Here is an 18,601-nt window from a genome sequence, read left to right as displayed (position 1 = left end):
ACAATGGAACCCTCATAGATCGCCGTATGACATTAAAGAGAATGTGATAGAAGTCAGCGAGCCTGACCGCCCGATCCGGTTAGTCGCCTCTTACGACAAGCATAGTCGCCCTTTACGGCATGTCGCCGTATGACATTATAGGGAAGGTAGTCATTGAACGCAGCACCACATCATCAACCAGCTGAAACCTCCTCGTTTAACTGTTAACAACTTTACAACAATGGAACCCTCATAGATCGCCGTATGACATTAAAGAGAATGTGATCACACAATCATCACCAACCACCCGGAACCTCCTGTTTCAACATTGATCACATTCACAACAGAGCTCGAGGATGTTTTCATATTCCAGAGGATTTTTTGGTGTACAACTTCACCCCACACCTCACCCCCACACATCCCACACCCCATGGACTTTTAGCAGGACTCGACGGAATAGGACCGTGTGTACCCTTACAATAAAGAAAAAGAAACGGCTGGTTTTGTATGCTTGTGTGACAAATTACCTTTACCATTAGTTGAAATAAAGTATAGCAGAAAATGTATGCCTCGTTGTTAAATACAGTGAGTACCATGTCCTTCACACTGCCTGTCCTTTAACTTATGGCACACCAATGAAGTATAGCCTGGTATGTCTTACATAGTTTGTCGGGGCGGTCGGGAAGCCTAGTGGTTAAAGCGTTCGCTCGTCACGCCGAAGACCCGGGTTCGATTTCCGACATGGGTACAATGTGTGAAGCCCATTTCTGTTGTCCCACGCCGTGATATTGCTGGAATATAGCCTAAAGCGGCGTAAAACCATACGCACTCACTCACTTAAAAATAGTTTGTCCCCGTGGCTACCTGGTAACATCCAGTCAGATGTATGTATGAACTAGTGATCTACATATGGCTTAGGAACATACATGTAATGAATCGGCTGAAATTAAAATAACACTGGAACTAATACCAGCTTTTCTTTCCTTCATGTTGACTTACTAATTTTCTATTTACGACGGCAATGAAACTTGAGATGGAAGACTCAGGACCTTTAGGCATGTTTTCAAATGTTTTCTGTCCCTTTACATCGTAAGTATAATAGATGTCGAACGTTAGCCAGCGATAGACCGGTTAATAGCGGTTTCATAGATCCCTTCATCACGTGAGTACATGAGTGAGCATGATTTTACGCCGCTTTAAGCAATATCCGAGCAATATCACGGCGGGGGACACCAGAAATGGGCTTCACACATTGTACCCATGTCGGGAATCGAACCAGGATCTTCGGCGTGACGAGCGAAGGCTTTAACCACTAGACTACCCGATCGCCCTTGTACATGAGCACACTGTGTGAAGATACTGCTCCCCTTCCTGACTTTTTTGGACAACGTTTGATATTTTTATTTGGCGCAAATAATTATCAGAAATATTCAGACAGACTGTGTACACATGATGTTGGTGGCCAAGGCGCTTCAATTTGCAATGAAGAGTTGCGTCCCTTAGACGTGATAGGATCCTGTGATTGGATTCTGACAAGGACTTTTGGCTTTGTCAGTACCCTTTGTGTGCTCTTAAGTTCCACCAAAATGGTAACATTTAAGGCTTGCATCCTTCCACATTTAACTAATCAAGCCATAATGTAACTGAAATACTGATCAAACTGCAAAAGCCCACTCTCTCTGTCACACCTCACTCACTCACTCACTCTCTGAAACTGCCTTACTGTATACGTCCCTCTTGAAAGATTGTTAACATTGGTTTAAGACTAATTTGACACACCTCTTTCTTAGCAGGAAGATACCACGACGGATAGACAGTATATATATATAGTCGTAGGCAAGTGCTTTTCTAGCTGATCGTTGGAATGCAAAATGTATGTTAAGCTCAATGGGGAAACATGTACCTGAAACTAATTTAATACGTATACAATGATGGGATGTAAAGTATGTTTCTATCTCTCTTGTTTAGGCTTAGAACAATGCTGCATCATTGTGATTAAACATGAGAATTAGTAATAGAAATTAACTTAAAGAGGCATCACAATGGTAAGTGAACTTTATTTTATTCCGTCGGGATAAAATTTATATATTATGAGTGCAGCCATGTTGATACATTCAGATTGACATATTGATATCATTCCAGCAGACGGTTATAATCATTCTAGCAGACAGCAGACTGTTGATATTCTAGCAGACGGGTGGATATCATTCTAGCAGACAGGCTGATATAAATCTTGCAGACCAGTTGATATCAGTCTAGTAAACAGGTTGATATCACTCTAGCAGACCCGTTGATATCATTCTAGTAGACCGGTTGATATCATTCTAGTAGATTGGTTGATATAATTTCATCAGGCCGGTGGATGTCATTCTAAACTAAGCGGCTAAAGAAAGTATAGGTTGGCAATTTGTAATTTTACGGGGAAAAAACCAGCGATAACTAGTGGAAAGTGGGTATTGGGAATATGACTGCCCAGGAACACGTACAAAAAACATCTCATCCGAAACGTGCCACCTTTGACGGCGCTCGTGCGGTGAAAAAAAAATGGTGAAACAGGTTTCCCGCCTATGGCATAAACTGCACGTGTATCTGAGCTGTATAAATGCGTTCGTCTGCAGGGTATAACCACACGTGATGAAAGCACACACAAGAAATGTCACAAGACAGAGACAAAACAGGTCCAAACTGCCTGAAGATTTGTTTGTACACCATTGGTAGTAGCCAGGCTGATTCAATGGTACAGGCAGATAGGGAGGACACAGGACAGGCCTAGAACCGGACGACCCCAAGTGACAACACCACTGGAAGACGGTCAGATACGGCTCATTCACCTGCGAAACAGATTCGTAACGGTGACGGCGACGGCAGGAACAGCAGTAGAAAATGGGAGAGATGGGAATTTCTTTATCATATTTAACACAGGAAAAGTCGCTTTCCTTGCTTGAATAGCTAGAGTATCACAGTCCAAACAAGCCTTGAAGAGAATAGTAGACCAAGGTATTTGAAATATGATACAACTTCAATTTGCGAACCTTTATAAAACAATTTCTCAGTACTAGTTTTCCTCAGATAACCACCATTTATAAAAACTATGACTTTTGTCTTATCTAAATTATCTTCAAGGCCCCATTTGTCACAATAAATCTAAAGCATCTAGTTTTCTCTGCAGTCCAATTACACAATCGTCAGTAAGAGTGACATCATCAGCAAATAATAAGAACATGATTTCATCAAAATTATCTTTCACAAATATGCCTCTTAGCCCAAGAATTTCCATGTCATGTACAAATTCGTTTATAAAAAGTATAAAAAGAACAGGACTTAACATGCATCCTTGTCTAACACCACTTGTTGTGTTAAAAAGACTTGTTTTCACATCTTCAACCCTTACACATGCTTTTATATTTTCATACATATTTCTGAGGATAATAAACATTTTACCATGAACACCTCTATTTAATAACGTATATTTCAACTTATTTCTATCTACATTGTGGAACAAAAGGTTGGTCAGTAGTGGAATAATCATTTCTAAATCCCGATTGTGCTTCGTGTAGCATATCATTAACTTCAACCCAGTTTCGTATTCTCAGTTCCAGTACTGAAGGGGCGGTCGGGTAGCCTAGTGGTTAAAGCGTTCGCTCGTCACGCCGAAGACCCGGGTTCGATTCCCGACATGGGTACAATGTGTGAAGCCCAATATGTTTAAACCGTAGAGTAGATATCAGATGTAGTTATACTGGAGTGGAGAAGCCTGTTACGTACACAGTCTCCAAAGATGACTCTAAATCAGCTCTATCAGACCACATCCGTGACAACCCAAGCCACAGCATTCAGTGGGGAAAAGTCAAAGCCTTAACCACCAACCTCAAAGACTTCAAAATCAGAAAACTACAAGAAGCCATCAACATCAAAAGACACCAACTACATGTCCATCAACCGTGACCAAGGCTATTATACATTCCCCCGGCGTATCATCAAAGACCCCAATCAGCCACAATCCTGTTATTTATACTACTGGCTTCACGTTTTGTTTATGTCACTGACTTCGCCGACAATTGTCGTGTACTACCCTTTTGTATACATAACAGACTTCTCTATTCCTGTATAACTACATTTGTGTGTGTGTGTGTGTGTGTGTGTGTGTGTGTGTGTGTGTGTGTGTATCATTTATGAATATTAAAAATTATAACGTCCCTAAGACCGAACCCTAAGGAGCCTCCTGCGTTTACTGGTTTTATATTCAACTAGACCTATATAACATTAAATTCTTTCCTTATCTTTAAAGGGGCGGGCGGGTAAGCTAGTGGTTAAAGCGTTCGCTCGTCACGCCGAAGACCCGGGTTCGATTCCCGACCTGTGTACAATGTGTGAAGCCCATTTCTGGTGTCCCCCGCCGTGATATTGCTGGAATATTGCTAAAAGTGGCAAAAAAACCGTACGCACTCACTCACTCTTTTCTTTAAATTCAAACTATTTCAACAGTTCAAAAGGGAACCGTGCATGATGCTTGCCACTAAATGAAACGTTTGCCAAACTCTATCGACAGCTATACTTTTGTCACAAAATACAGGTCTTCCTCCGTCCATAATATGAATGAGTCAGTTCATACACAGCAAAATCACCGGCTGTAAATCCAGGTAAACTGGTTCCACTGCTGGTACGCGACGCAAGCAATCCCAGGCGATCTTGCAACGAGTCACGCGCTGGGAAGGAGCTTGTGCAGGAAAGGAAGGGAGAGCACTCTTGTTTGTTGTCGAGTCTGAAAACAAAACAAGCAAGTATTTTTGCAGATACAGTAATCACAACTCTAGATCTAGTACGCTTGACTGATGATACGTAGATAACCTAATCATGGAAGATGACGAGGCTGATCTTCAGACGTTTGATGTTTTCAAAAGTGAGTGCTTATCTGATTTTGTAGGAAAATGCAAAATTGCTCCGATTTTGTTGAAAATGAGTGTTGCTGCGTTTAATTTTACACCAACAAATATGCACGCGTTATCACTGTTGGTCTAGCAACATCTCTGTTAGACAAAGTGGAATGCTACTAGCCTACATTCTCTCCCCTGGGCAAGCCTTGTTTGTGTATGGAGCATTTGATGACGAGAGCCTACGTTACACCTCTGTTTTGACCAAGTATAAGACAGTAAATAGCCAATCACAAAAGGTAGGCCCATCTTATCAATGACTAATCTAAACAGGGTAATTGTGTGCATAAAAAATGACAGTAATATTATAAATTGATGACAGGAGGCATGTTAACAACAATACGATGAAGAGCTACTATCACATCACATTCATGATTTTGCATTTCAGGAAAGGCGACTAGATCTAGGTTTTTGAAGCATTGGAGGGGCATTTTGTACAATTGCTGATATATCCTGACGTACCCTAATTTCGAACAGTTAAGATGGTATTGCTGATATTTCGAGGGATGAGTGAATCTGCTTCGTACCAGTAGGTGATGTCTTCGGCAATAAAATTCAGCTACATTCTGAAAGAAAAACAATCCCCAATAAAAGGCATGACCGCCATACCTCGCCTGTAAACTTCCACTGCACAGACGTCACCCATTTTCGATACACCCGATTGGTTATGTTCTTTAGCAGGGTTTCCATGAATAAACAGGTGTGTTTTGGTGCACATTTCTCAACATAATTCTCGTAGGTCAGCATTAATACTCAGAAAGTCACTGAAAGTATGAGACCAATTCACAAAATATGAATATTTGTCAAATTATAGTGTTCACACTAGTGTATAGTGTACACTTCCCATTACCACGATTATCATGACACTGGCACCAATCTTCTGAGTGAGTGAGTGAGTTGGGTTTAACACCGCTTTTAACAGTATTCCAGTCATATCACAGCGTGTCAGCTTAATGTGGGAGGAAAGACCGAAGTGATGCAGGTCTCAGACGATTACCACTTCGGTAAACCCGAGAGCACGGGTATGGTGCTGACAAACCTAGAAACATAATCGGGGCGAACCGGGATTCGAACCCACAATCATAGGTTTCCGGCGTGCCTAAGGGACGCAACTCTGCACAGCGAATCGCGGCGCCTTAGACGACTGGGCCACCCGTGCCACCCCAATCTTCTGAATGATGACGGACTGTTCTGACTGGTGTACAGTGCTTTAAATGAACCCAGTGTTGACAGGCCGAACCTGTGCACCCTCTAGGCAGGAGCTTTGATAACGCTGAGCAGAGATGTTAATACATATGACTGTTGAAACTGTATTTTCTTTTAGAGATACATGCAGTTAACATTAGACTTAGTAAATTGGGTCAATGTATATCACTTCCTTTATTTTAATCCCATCACGTTGAAAAGTATAAAGTTAGATGTTGACAAGTCATTCAAATTATTGTTTTTTAGGTCAGGCGTTAACATCCTATTCCCCCTTGTTCAGGATTTAACTTACCCCCCACCTGACCCCGACTGCGACTGTGACATTATCTATGGCAGACATGGCAGAAGCGGTCGTAAAACTCCAAAACTCCTCCTCATTCCATCTTCCCGAGGCAAGAGCGTTAACTGACTTTAAAAGTCCAGTTTCCACCCTTGCCGAACTAGGCTGGAATTCCTGGGCTCGTTCGTAGCGCCACCAGTGGCTATGACGAGTTATGTCCATTCTATGCCTCTCCCATATGGACCAATCAGATTCCACCTCTCGTAACAACATGCATTTGCTTAGAACAAAATGGTGGCGCCATGTCAAGACGATCTGATCGACCATTAAGATCTATTTTGTGATAAAACGGTTCTTGCTTTGCGAAGTATATCAAATCACGTGAGCACCTTGATTAAAATCATGAAGAGATGTGGAAAATAACTGTTGACAACGAGTTTGCGATGCACAAGCTTTGCAAATCCTGCAATCGACCGAACCCTGCATGACAGTTTACGAACCGGATTTCGATTTCAGTTCGCGAATTTGATTGGACTATGCACAGACTCGTTAATCCAGCCAAAATGTAACTCGATTATCCCAGCCTAGTTTGGCAAGGGTGGAAACTGGACTTTTATAGTCTGTTAACTTTCCTGCCTCGGGAAGATGCCTCATTCAGGGTGCAAAGGTCAGTGCATCACTGTTGGTGATTTCATCAGATCAGCGTCAAATTTGGACAATAACTGTCCATGATTTGCTTGTGGTTAATTGATTGAATGTGAAAGTATTGCCAAAATTGTTGTTATATTTTACTTCTGTGTTATATTTTAAGTATAATACATCCGTGACTTTCATTATGTGTTATGGTTTTATTTAATTTCACAAGTGTTTCCCATAGTGCCATTGTGTTTCGTTGTCTGAGTATGGATCAGTTTATTTCCTATCACAGCATCTGTATCATTTTATGATTTTACTATAGGCAGAATGGGACTGTGGGCACATTGGGAAGACACCACTGGAAGTGTGCACTGTCAAGTCAACAGCTTTGACGTCATTCTCATAACAGGACAAATCACTGTCAATATTGCTGTTCGAAAACAGGTGTCACTCAAAAACAGGTGTCACTTGAAAACAGGTGCCATTCGAAAACAGGTGTCATTCAAAAACAGGTGTCACTCCAAAACAGGTATCACTCGAAACAGGTGTCACTCGAAAACAGGGTTCTCTGTAAACAAGATCTGGTTCAGTATGTATATAAGTTTCTGGTGGAACCTTTACTATCAACATTTGTTCCTTTGGAGGAGGTGCATAGCGGTGTTACCGTGGTTACATATACATGTCAAGAAATTTCAGTTGTCATGAACATTTTCACTGCAGCTTTAAATTCTGATATTTTTACTGAAACTAAATTTGGGCGGAAAATAAACATGCTTAGTGATACTCAGTGATACCATTGATTTCTCTCCCCATCACCCATCAGGTGTAGATCTTCCTTGTTCATCACCCTTGTGTCTGTTTATTTAGAAGAAAAGAAAACTCAGCGCCTGTCCTTGCATCTCCTAGTCACCCGACATCTTCCACCAGAGGCTACTACTTCATGGGACCAGGAGAAAATGTAAGTATCTTTTGTCTGTTCTTGGCTGTAACATTAGTAAACATGGTAAGCATGGTAATAATAGTAGGCATGGTAATAATAGAAGGCATGGTAATAATAGTAGACATGGTAATAATAGTAGACATGGTAATGATAGTAGGCATGGTAATACAAGTAGGCATGGTAATACTAGTAGGCATGGTCATGATAGTAGACATAGTAATAATAGTAGGCATGGTAAAAGTAGGCATGGTAATAATAGTAGACATAGTAATAATAGTAGGCATGGTAATAATAGTAGGCATGGTAATAATAGTAGGCATGGTAATAATAGTAGACATGGTAATAATAGTAGACATGGTAATAATAGTAGGCATGGTAATGATAGTGGACATAGTAATAATAGTAGGCATGGTAATAATGATCATACAATGCAACTTAGAAAGTGATCAAATGTAACAAATAGGCTTTGATGTAGGCTAGTGGATGAGCTTGCCTCGGGAAGATGCTAGGCTTTGATACAGGCAAGTGGATACACTTGCCTCGGGAAGGTCCTTGGTTTTGATACAGGCTAGTGGATATGCTTGCCTCAGGAAGATGCTAGGCTTTGATACAGGCTAGTGGATACACTTGCCTTGGGAAGATGCTAGTCTTTGATACAGGCTAGTGGATGAGCTTGACTCGGGAAGATGCTAGGCTTTGATACAGGCTAGTGGATATGCTTGCCTCGGGAAGATGCTAGTCTTTGATACAGGCTAGTGGATATGCTTGCCTCGGGAAGATGCTAGGCTTTGAAACAGGCTAGTGGATGAGGTTGCCTTGGGAAGATGCTAGGCTTTGATATAGGCTAGTGGATTCGCCTGCCTCGGGAAGATGTTATGTAGTATGTTAAAGAGCTTTTGCAGATCATGCCATGAGGATGTGTAAATCGTGCCCCCAAATCCTTTAGATATATATCATTGCTTTGATTTATTTTTGACATAAACCCTATCATTATGTCCTGTTCACAGCCTAACAGCCCTTTGTGAGATCACACATGTTCGACTTGACCGTGAAAACATCAGTCATATTGACAGTCTGGAGCTTCTCAGTGATAAAGTCACTAATGTGTATCTCCAGCAGGTGAGTTTATCATATGGACACAGGACCTTTAAATACAAGGGATGAGTGAATGTGAGTGAGTGAGTTGGGTTTAACAGTAATCTAGTTATATCACAGCGTGTCAGCTTGATGTGGGTGGAAAACCCGAAGTGATGCAAGTCTCAAATCTTTACTACTTTGATGAAACTCGCAAGCATGGGTGTGCTGACAAACCTAGAACACAATGGGGGTGAACCAAGATTCGAACCAACGATCATAGGTTTCTGGCGTGCCCAAGGGACACTACTCTGCACAGAAAATTGCAGAGCCTCCGACGAATGGGCCCCCCATAGCCCCACTCCCTCACTAGGAATGAGCATTACAAAGATATTTCATCATATTTGATGATAGCTGTAGGGGGATGTTTATTCCATGAAATCAAGATTAGAGTAATACTTATATAAGTTATCATGGTTCTTTGTAAACATGGTAAAGAGTGACATCATGGACTCAGTGACATCATGGACTCAGTCACATGGGCTCAGTGACATCATGGACTCAGTGACATCATGGACTCAGTGACATCATGGACTCAGTCTCATCATGGACTTAGTGACATCATGGACTCAGTGACATCACAGTCTCAGTCACATGGACGTAATAGACACAGTGACATCATGGACTCAATGACATCATGGACTCAGTGACATCATGGACTCAGTAACATGGACTCAGTGACATCATGGAGTCAGTCACATGGACTCAGTGACATCATGAACTCTGTGACATCATGGACTCAGTGACATCATGAACTCAGTCACATGGACTCAGTCACATCATGAACTCTGTGACATCATGGACTCAGTGACATCATGGACTCAGTCACATCATGGACTCAGTCACATGGACTCAGTGACATCATGGACTCAGTCACATGGACGTAATAGACACAGTGACATCATGGACTCAGTGATATCATGAACTCAGTCACATGGACTCAGTCACATCATAAACTCAGTGACATCATGGACTCAGTGACATCATGGACTCAGTCACATGGACGTAATAGACACAGTGACATCATGGACTCAGTGATATCATGAACTCAGTCACATGGACTCAGTGACATCATGGACTCAGTCACATCATGGACTCAATCACATCATGGACTCAGTGACATCATGGACTCAGTGACATCATGGACTCAGTCTCATCATGGACTTAGTGACATCATGGACTCAGTGACATCACAGTCTCAGTCACATGGACGTAATAGACACAGTGACATCATGGACTCAATGACATCATGGACTCGGTGACATCATGGACTCAGTCACATGGACTCAGTGACATCATGGAGTCAGTCACATGGACTCAGTGACATCATGAACGCAGTCACATCATGGACTCAGTGACATCATGGACTCAGTGACATCATGGACTCAGTCACATGGACTCAGTGACATCATGGACTCAGTGACATCACAGTCTCCATCAAATGGACATAATAGACACAGTGACATCATGGGCTCAGTGATATCATGAACTCAGTCACATCATGAACTCATTGACATCATGGACTCAGTGACATCATGGACTCAGTCACATGGACTCAGTGACATCATGGACTCAGTGACATCATGGACTCAGTGACATCATGGAGTCAGTGACATCATGGAGTCAGTCACATGGACTCAGTGACATCATGGACTCAGTGACATCACAGTCTCAGTCACATGGACGTAATAGACACAGTGACATCATGGACTCAATGACATAATAGACACAGTGATATCATGGACTCAGTGACATCATGAAGGCAGTCACATGGACTCAGTGACATCATTGACTCAGTGACATCACAGTCTCAGTCACATGGACGTAATAGACACAGTGACATCATGGACTCAATGACATAATAGACACAGTGATATCATGGACTCAGTGACATCATGAACGCAGTCACATGGACTCAGTGACATCATTGACTCAGTGACATCACAGTCTCAGTCACATGGTCATAATAGACACAGTGACATCATGGACTCAGTGATATCATGGACTCAGTGATATCATGGACTCAGTGACATCATGAACTCAGTCACATGGACTCAATGACATCATGGACTCAGTGACATCATGGACTCAGTGATATCGTGATCTCAGTCACATGGACTCAGTGACATCATGGACTCAGTGACATAATGGACTCAGTGTCATCATGGACTCAGTGACATCATTGACACAGTGACATCATAGACACTTTGACATCACAGTCTCAGTCACATGTTCACAGTGACATGATATACACTGTGACATCATGGACACGGTGACGTTATAGCCTCAGTGACATTATTCCCCACCTCAGTCACTCCCTCCACAGAAGTTCAAGTTTGTCTTTAGATAGAAAATCTTGTTCGTGTCAGGATCATATAGTGTGTTTATGATCCCTCATGTCAAAATCTTTTGTTTCCCTGACAAGATTAACTGAACTCTTGGCACACGTTGGAGTAAAGCTGGCTTCATTTAGACAGTTGTCCCTGCTTCCAGAACAGGATCACACGGATCAACAACCTGGACTGCCTGAAGAACCTGCAGTTCCTGACACTGGCCGGCAACCTCCTGGAGAGGGTGGAGAACCTCAACAAACTCTCCAAGCTGCTCTTCCTTGACCTCTCGGACAACCGCATAGCACAGTTTGACATCGGTAAGATGCCATCCTAGCCCAAAGATATTTCCGAAAGGAAAATAATATTGACTGTGGCTTTGTTGTTTCACACGGTCATTACACTGATGCAGGGTTTTACCTTGACCTTTAAATCTAGGGGTCAGAGGACTCCCAGCTACTAATTTCAATCGGCCTTACCATAAATATGAGGGTCCAGTAGAGATTTAATTCATATTTTAATTACAGAACCTTTATATTTCTTGTCTTATGGAACAATGAATCTTATTGTGCATGTTTGGGACACAATATATATTTTTTTCTGTGTCCATTCTATTCACGTGTGCCTACTGGACGTATATTTCTGTGTCACAGATGACCTGTGTTCCTAACATTGTTTCATAAGAATATCAGAGCTCCAGATAAGCTGTGTATCTGCGTAAAATACGCATCAGAAATGCAGAAATACTCAGTAAAATAAAATCCAACTGTATCAAAAAAGCAAAGAACATTACAGATACGCTACAAAAATAAAACTTGTGACTATCATCAAAATATTGTGAAGTAACCCTGCGTATTCGATTTGCAAATCATAAACTTATTTTGAAATTATAAACAGGCATTCCGTCAACCTTGCTAAACTCCACAATGACAGTTACATCATGATCATTTGCCATCACACTTACTTGTGGAATAATCGTGGTATTTTTTAGTCCTACAAAGCTCTCGAACCCACACGACACCATTTTGCAGGGACTGGATGAATAGTGTTTTGAAATATTTAACTTAAATACCCACATGTGTAAAGACTAGTGGGTAACAAAAATTTGAATACCCCGATAGAATTACTGATACCCTGTGATTTTAAAATGCATGGGTAAAATACCCACAACACCAAAAGCTTATCTGGAGCTCTCAAAATTGATGACTGTTTCAGATGAATTCCCCCAGTCTCTGATGCTGCTGAACTTGTCTGGGAACCCATGTACTCGGATGCCAGACTACAGGTGAGATGTATACGTGTTTCATCTACTTTGTACAACCTACATTAATCATGTACATAAAGCAGCACTTTTACACTTGCTGTGCAGATTTTTTACAGGAAAATGCCTACAGGTAGGTTGGGGGAAAAAGCAATTCTATGTTTTTAAAGTTTTCTGCTCCACTACATTTAGGCTCGCATAATATATTAACATAGTTACGTGGGAGGAGAGCCTGCAACACTGCTGTTGCTTTCAGCAATGCAAACTTGATGAATCAAGTGGGACTACTGTTGAACATCTATGCATCCTATCAATTTCAGGAACAACAAACTTTATATTGACTGCCATGTTTTATATAAGGTCAGTGGGTCCTTGTTCCGAAAATAATTTTTGGGTGAAATATGCTATCAGCTTATCGGTGGGTTAAAAATTGAGTAAATTCTGAATTATGTTTTGTGGCTTAACATTAGATGTTACTCCTTCTTTAAGCTTAAAATGAATGAAATACTGTGGTGTTTACTGAAGCAGAACTGGATCGATGGAGTTTGTTTGTTTGTTCAACAGCATACTCAGCAATATTCCATCTGCATGACGACAGCATGTAAATATCCAGTGATTGATATTGTAGCCCAAAACAGTCATGCTTGTGTTGACAAAGGCCAGGGCACTTCCATAAGGGTCTCTCTCTGTCCCTGGAACCCCAGTGACTCCAACATTGACCTTTAAAGAGTGGCCTGACAAATATGTATCATACTTTTCTCCAGAGGCTGCATTATTCAGGACCTGCACAATCTGCAGCAGCTGGACAATGTGGACATCACTCGGGACGAGCGGGAGGAGGCAGGCTACCAACTGTCCAGTGAGGAGGACTCGGATGAGACAGAAGAGGAGCCTAGACGCAGGATGATGAGGGAGCATGAGGTGGATGGTAAGATGAATACAACGTGGGGGACTTTGTATCTCAGGCAGGGAGTAGAGGTGGATGGTAAGATGATCACAACGTGGGGGACTTTGTATCTTAGGCAGGGAGCATGAGGTGGATGGTAAGATGATCACAACGTGGGGGACTTTGTATCTCAGGCAGGGAGTAGAGGTGGATGGTAAGATGATCACAACGTGGGGGACTTTGTATCTCAGGCAGGGAGTAGAGGTGGATGGTAAGATGATCACAACGTGGGGGACTTTGTATCTTAGGCAGGGAGCATGAGGTGGATGGTAAGATGATCACAACGTGGGGGACTTTGTATCTCAGTCAGGGAGTAGAGGTGGATGGTAAGATGATCACAACGTGGGGGACTTTGTATCTCTGGCAGGGAGTAGAGGTGGATGGTAAGATGATCACAACGTGGGGGACTTTGTATCTCAGTCAGGGAGTAGAGGTGGATGGTAAGATGATCACAACGTGGGGGACTTTGTATCTCAGTCAGGGAGCATGAGGTGGATGGTAAGATGATCACAACGTGGGGGACTTTGTATCTCAGTCAGGGAACAGGAGGTGGATGGTAAGATGATCACAACGTGGGGGACTTTGTATCTCAGTCAGGGAGTAGAGGTGGATGGTAAGATGATCACAACGTGGGGGACTTTGTATCTCAGGCAGGGAACAGGAGGTGGATGGTAAGTAATCACAACGTGTGGGACTTTGTATCTCAGTCAGGGAGTAGAGGTGGATGGTAAGATGATCACAACGTGTGGGACTTTGTATCTCAGTCAGGGAACAGGAGGTGGATGGTAATATGATCACAACATGTGGGACTTTGTATCTCAGTCAGGCAACAGGAGGTGGATGGTAAGATGATCACAACATGTGGGACTTTGTATCTCAGGCAGGGAGCATGAGGTGGATAATGTCTTTTTAGTGCCTTGTGTATCGTATCTTCAGGTTCAATTTGCGATATATCTGTGATTAGTTTTGTTTGTTTGTTGTTTAACTTTGCATTAAGCAATATTCCAGCTATGTGACGGCGGTCAGTAAATAATCCAATAATCTGGACTGGACAATCCAGTGACTGACATCATGAGTATCGATCCACACAACCGGGATACGATGACATGCATCAACCAAGTAAGCGAGCTTAGCCCGATCCCGTTAGTCGCCTCTTACAACAAGCATAATTGCCTCTTATGGCAAGAATAGGTTGCTGAAGACCTATTCTAACCAATGATACGTGAAACCCCTGATATATATAAACCAGTTATACAAGATGATATAGAGTGAGGGCAGTTAGGCTTACTAGCTCACACAAAAGTTTGAAGTTTGCTGTACTTTCTGATGTTGTGCTCCTCAGTACCTCTGCAGAGTCTGACGTCCGAGGTGTTGATGCGATCCCAGACCCGCCTGGAGGAGAGTTTCGCTGACCACCGCAGACACAACATGGAGCTGGACAACATCCGACTCAAGTACAAGCTGCCCCCCAGTGCTAGAGCCACACCCCGCAACACCTGACTCTAAACCATGCAACACCTGTCTCTATACCACGCAACACCCCGCAACACCTGACTCTAAAACATGCAACACCTGACTCTATACCATGCAACACCCCGCAACACCTGACTCTAAACGATGCAACCCCTGACTCTACACCATGATGTAACACCTGACTCTACACCACGCAACACCATGTAACACCTGACTCTACACCACGCAACACCATGTAACACCTGACTCTACACCACGCAACACCATGTAACACCTGACTCTACACCACGCAACACCATGTAACACCTGACTCTACACCACGCAACACCATGTAACACCTGACTCTACACCACGCAACACCATGTAACACCTATCTCTACACAACACCTGACCATACCACACAACACCTGACCATACCATACAACACCTGACTTCACACCACACAACACCTGACTTCACACCACATAACACCTGACTTCACACCACACAACACCTGACTTCACACCACATAACACCTGACTTCACACCACAGAACACGCTGTGCACTTTTTTATGATCCCAAAGTACCAACATATGTATACAATTGCGGTGTTTCTTTACTTTTTGTCCTAACTTTACAAAATACACCTTAAAGTGTCAAACCAAACATTTATGCATCATGTGAATTACATCTGTTGAGTTGATGTAAACATGTGTCTTGAACAGTTGGTTGAAAAAAAACATCCAATTATTTTTTTTAAATGTGTGCCCCCTCATTTAATTTTTTTTAATGAAAAACCAATAATAAAGACACTCGTCATTTATTATAGGGGAGGGAGCCTATATCAAAGCCTTGCTTCTACCCTTGCCACATCAAGGTCACTTTTCTTGGCTCGGCCCTGGAGTGCCACCTCGTGTAGATCACATATCAACAAAGACAGACAACGGTAAATCACTTTCATATGAAGGTATACCGGTCGTGGATGTTGATTTTGTGAAACGTTCTCTGATTGGACTATTGATATGTGCGATAGTCCAATCATATGTAGCACAGGAAAGTGGGCTTGATGTGGCAAGGGTGGAAACAAGACTTTGATAAAAAGGCTTCTGGACACCCTTGCCTTGGGGAGATGGGAGTGGGGGAGCTGTCATGAAAAAATGACAGGGAAAGAGGAGGGGTTGTGAACAAACATGTACCACAACTATATGGAGGGGAACGTGAAAAAAGGAGGGTTCTATTTTATTTTATCAAATATTAAATTATTAATTTGAACATTATAGGGTCTGGTCACTGGGAGGGGGTGGTCATGGAAAAATGGTACATGTATTTTGGGGTGAGGGAGGGGAGGTGTTTGAAGATGGTGGGTGTCAACAATATATATATAGTCCAAGACCATTATATCAGTATAACTTTTCAGATATATCATAACAATAACCCCAAATATCACGATCTCTATTGCATGGGCAAAGGTACTTCTACTGAGACTTAAAGGAACTACGATCTGTCCCTTTGTTGTAAGGTCGTATATTTTGTTTTCTTGGTCTGCCGATCTTAAAAATCATAAATTCAGAAAACAAAGGCCATGTGATATTTATTGTGTTTGATGCCTTTAAAAAAATCCCTCCATTGTCAACAAAAGCATAATTATTTATTATTCTGATATATGATGACAAGCTTTATTTTGAGAAGTGTTTACACTTATCATATGGATTTACTTACTTTTATTTATTTAAATATATATATTCATTACCATTCCATTATAGTTCAATGTTGGTTTAAAATTCCATGTTTGTTATGTTTAAAAAGACAAAATTCCATTAATCATCAGAAATGAGCAGGTTCTTTTCAGCCCCAAGTGCTTGAAGTAAGCAAAGTTTTATCACTGCATGAAATATACTGTATATTGTCACCAAACAGTTACTATATTACCACAAAGTGTTAAATACTGGTGATGGGACGTCAGCACATATTGCACCTATCAAAATATATCAGTTGTTTTTCACTCAAAATCTGAGAATCTCTTTCAGTGTTACAAGTGTCTACAAGGAAATAATGTTAATCTGAATACTTTCCTGACAAGATTTACGACATTCGGAAGTCCAAAATGAAAAAAAGTTCATAAAAGAAAATTTCCATTGAATTTTTGAAAATGTTTAAATGTCTTAAATAATTTTTATAACTGGCAAGTTCAGTTGACCCATGAGTCCACAGTGTCTATATCTGCAGGGTTTGCATTTTGACAAACTTCCACTGACCGCCTGATCCATTCCTGTCGTTCTTGCGATCTCAAATTACCTGCCCTTGATTTTCATTGACATTTTGGGGGCACGGGTGGCCCACGGGGGAGTTCACGAGAACCACATGAATGGATCCAGCGGTCAGTGTAGGTTGCAGATACAGAGGATGAAGAGGCCTTATCATCACTCATTCTCAGGAGATTCATGCAATAAGCTCTTATACTGGTTCTGATTGACCTTCTTAAAGGAGATAGAATTCTCTGTTCATGTTATGTGGGCATATAGATCTGTATTATATGCAAGAACAAGGCCCTAATGTGTTATACATATGACTGTATGTACTTGAAGCATGGTATAACTGCCAACATGTTTATTTTTTTCACTTTTAAATAAAGGTATTGTATCTGTTTTGTTGTATTTTTTCTGTTTTACTCCATATTTGGATTCTGAAAACAAAGTTTTGAGACACTAGCTGAGTGAGTTGGGTTTAATGCCCCTTTTAACAGTATTTCAGTTATATCTCAGCGTGACAGCTTAATGTGGGAGGAAAGCCCAAAATCATACAGGTCTCAGACGTTTACCACTTCGGTGAAACCCACGAGCACGGGTATGGTGCTGACAAACCTAGAAACATAATCGGGGCGAACTGGGATTCGAACCCCTAATCATAGGTTTCTGGCGTGCCCAAGGGACACAACTTTGCAAGGCGAATCACGGCGCCTAAGGTGACTTGGCCACCCGTGCCACCTAGAGACACTCGGACTGATGCTGTAATCAGATACAAATTTCAGCTGCATAAGCCTAGTGGTTTCAGAGGTGTCCAAAAGGCACTGAAGTCACCGGTGGCCAATCATCTGAGGTGCCACAATTTTATTGTGCAGAGCTGCATCCCTTTGACATGGCAGGAACCTGTGACTGTGGGTTCTAATACGAAGGACCCATGAAGAGCTCAGTTCAAATAGGTCTTCAGTAACCCATACTTGTCGTAAAAGGCAACTGACGGGATCGGGTGGTCAGGCTCGCGGACTTGGTTGACGAATTTTATCGTATCCCAATTGCAGATCGATACACATGTCAATTACCAGATTGTCTGGTCCAGACTTGATTATTTACACACCGCCATCATATAGCTGGAATATTGCTGAGTGTGGCAAATAAACAATCAAATATGAAGAAACGCCTTGATTTTTTCCAGGTTTGTCAGCAGCATACCCTGCTATATTTAGCGGCAAGCATCTGAGACCTTCATCTCTTCAGACCTTCCTCCC

The 18,601-nt window shown here is 41.9% G+C and overlaps 1 protein-coding gene across 2 annotated transcripts; it reads left to right on the top strand.

Moving 5' to 3' along the window:
• Positions 1–4,740: 4,740 nt before the first annotated feature.
• On the top strand, positions 4,741–17,723 carry LOC139464400 (leucine-rich repeat-containing protein 46-like). 2 transcript variants are annotated; one of them, XM_071245929.1, is made up of 8 exons: positions 4,741–4,879; positions 7,900–7,990; positions 8,980–9,091; positions 11,600–11,756; positions 12,652–12,721; positions 13,462–13,625; positions 14,986–15,097; positions 15,926–17,723. In XM_071245929.1, the coding sequence occupies exons 1-8, from the start codon at positions 4,834–4,836 to the stop codon at positions 16,044–16,046; spliced, it is 873 nt and encodes a 290-aa protein (XP_071102030.1). In that variant the 5' UTR covers positions 4,741–4,833; the 3' UTR covers positions 16,047–17,723. The 2 variants fall into 2 exon arrangements, with proteins under 2 accessions (XP_071102030.1, XP_071102032.1); XM_071245931.1 differs by lacking the exon at positions 15,926–17,723 and having other exon boundaries at positions 14,986–15,853.
• The last annotated feature ends 878 nt before the right edge of the window (positions 17,724–18,601 follow it).

The sequence above is a fragment of the Haliotis cracherodii genome, unplaced genomic scaffold, assembly GCF_022045235.1.
Source record: "Haliotis cracherodii isolate W230 unplaced genomic scaffold, xgHalCrac1.p SCAF_17, whole genome shotgun sequence".
Lineage (NCBI taxonomy): Eukaryota > Metazoa > Mollusca > Gastropoda > Lepetellida > Haliotidae > Haliotis > Haliotis cracherodii.
The sequence above is the reverse complement of the archived record's forward strand: the minus strand, read 5'-3'. Positions and strand labels throughout refer to the sequence as shown.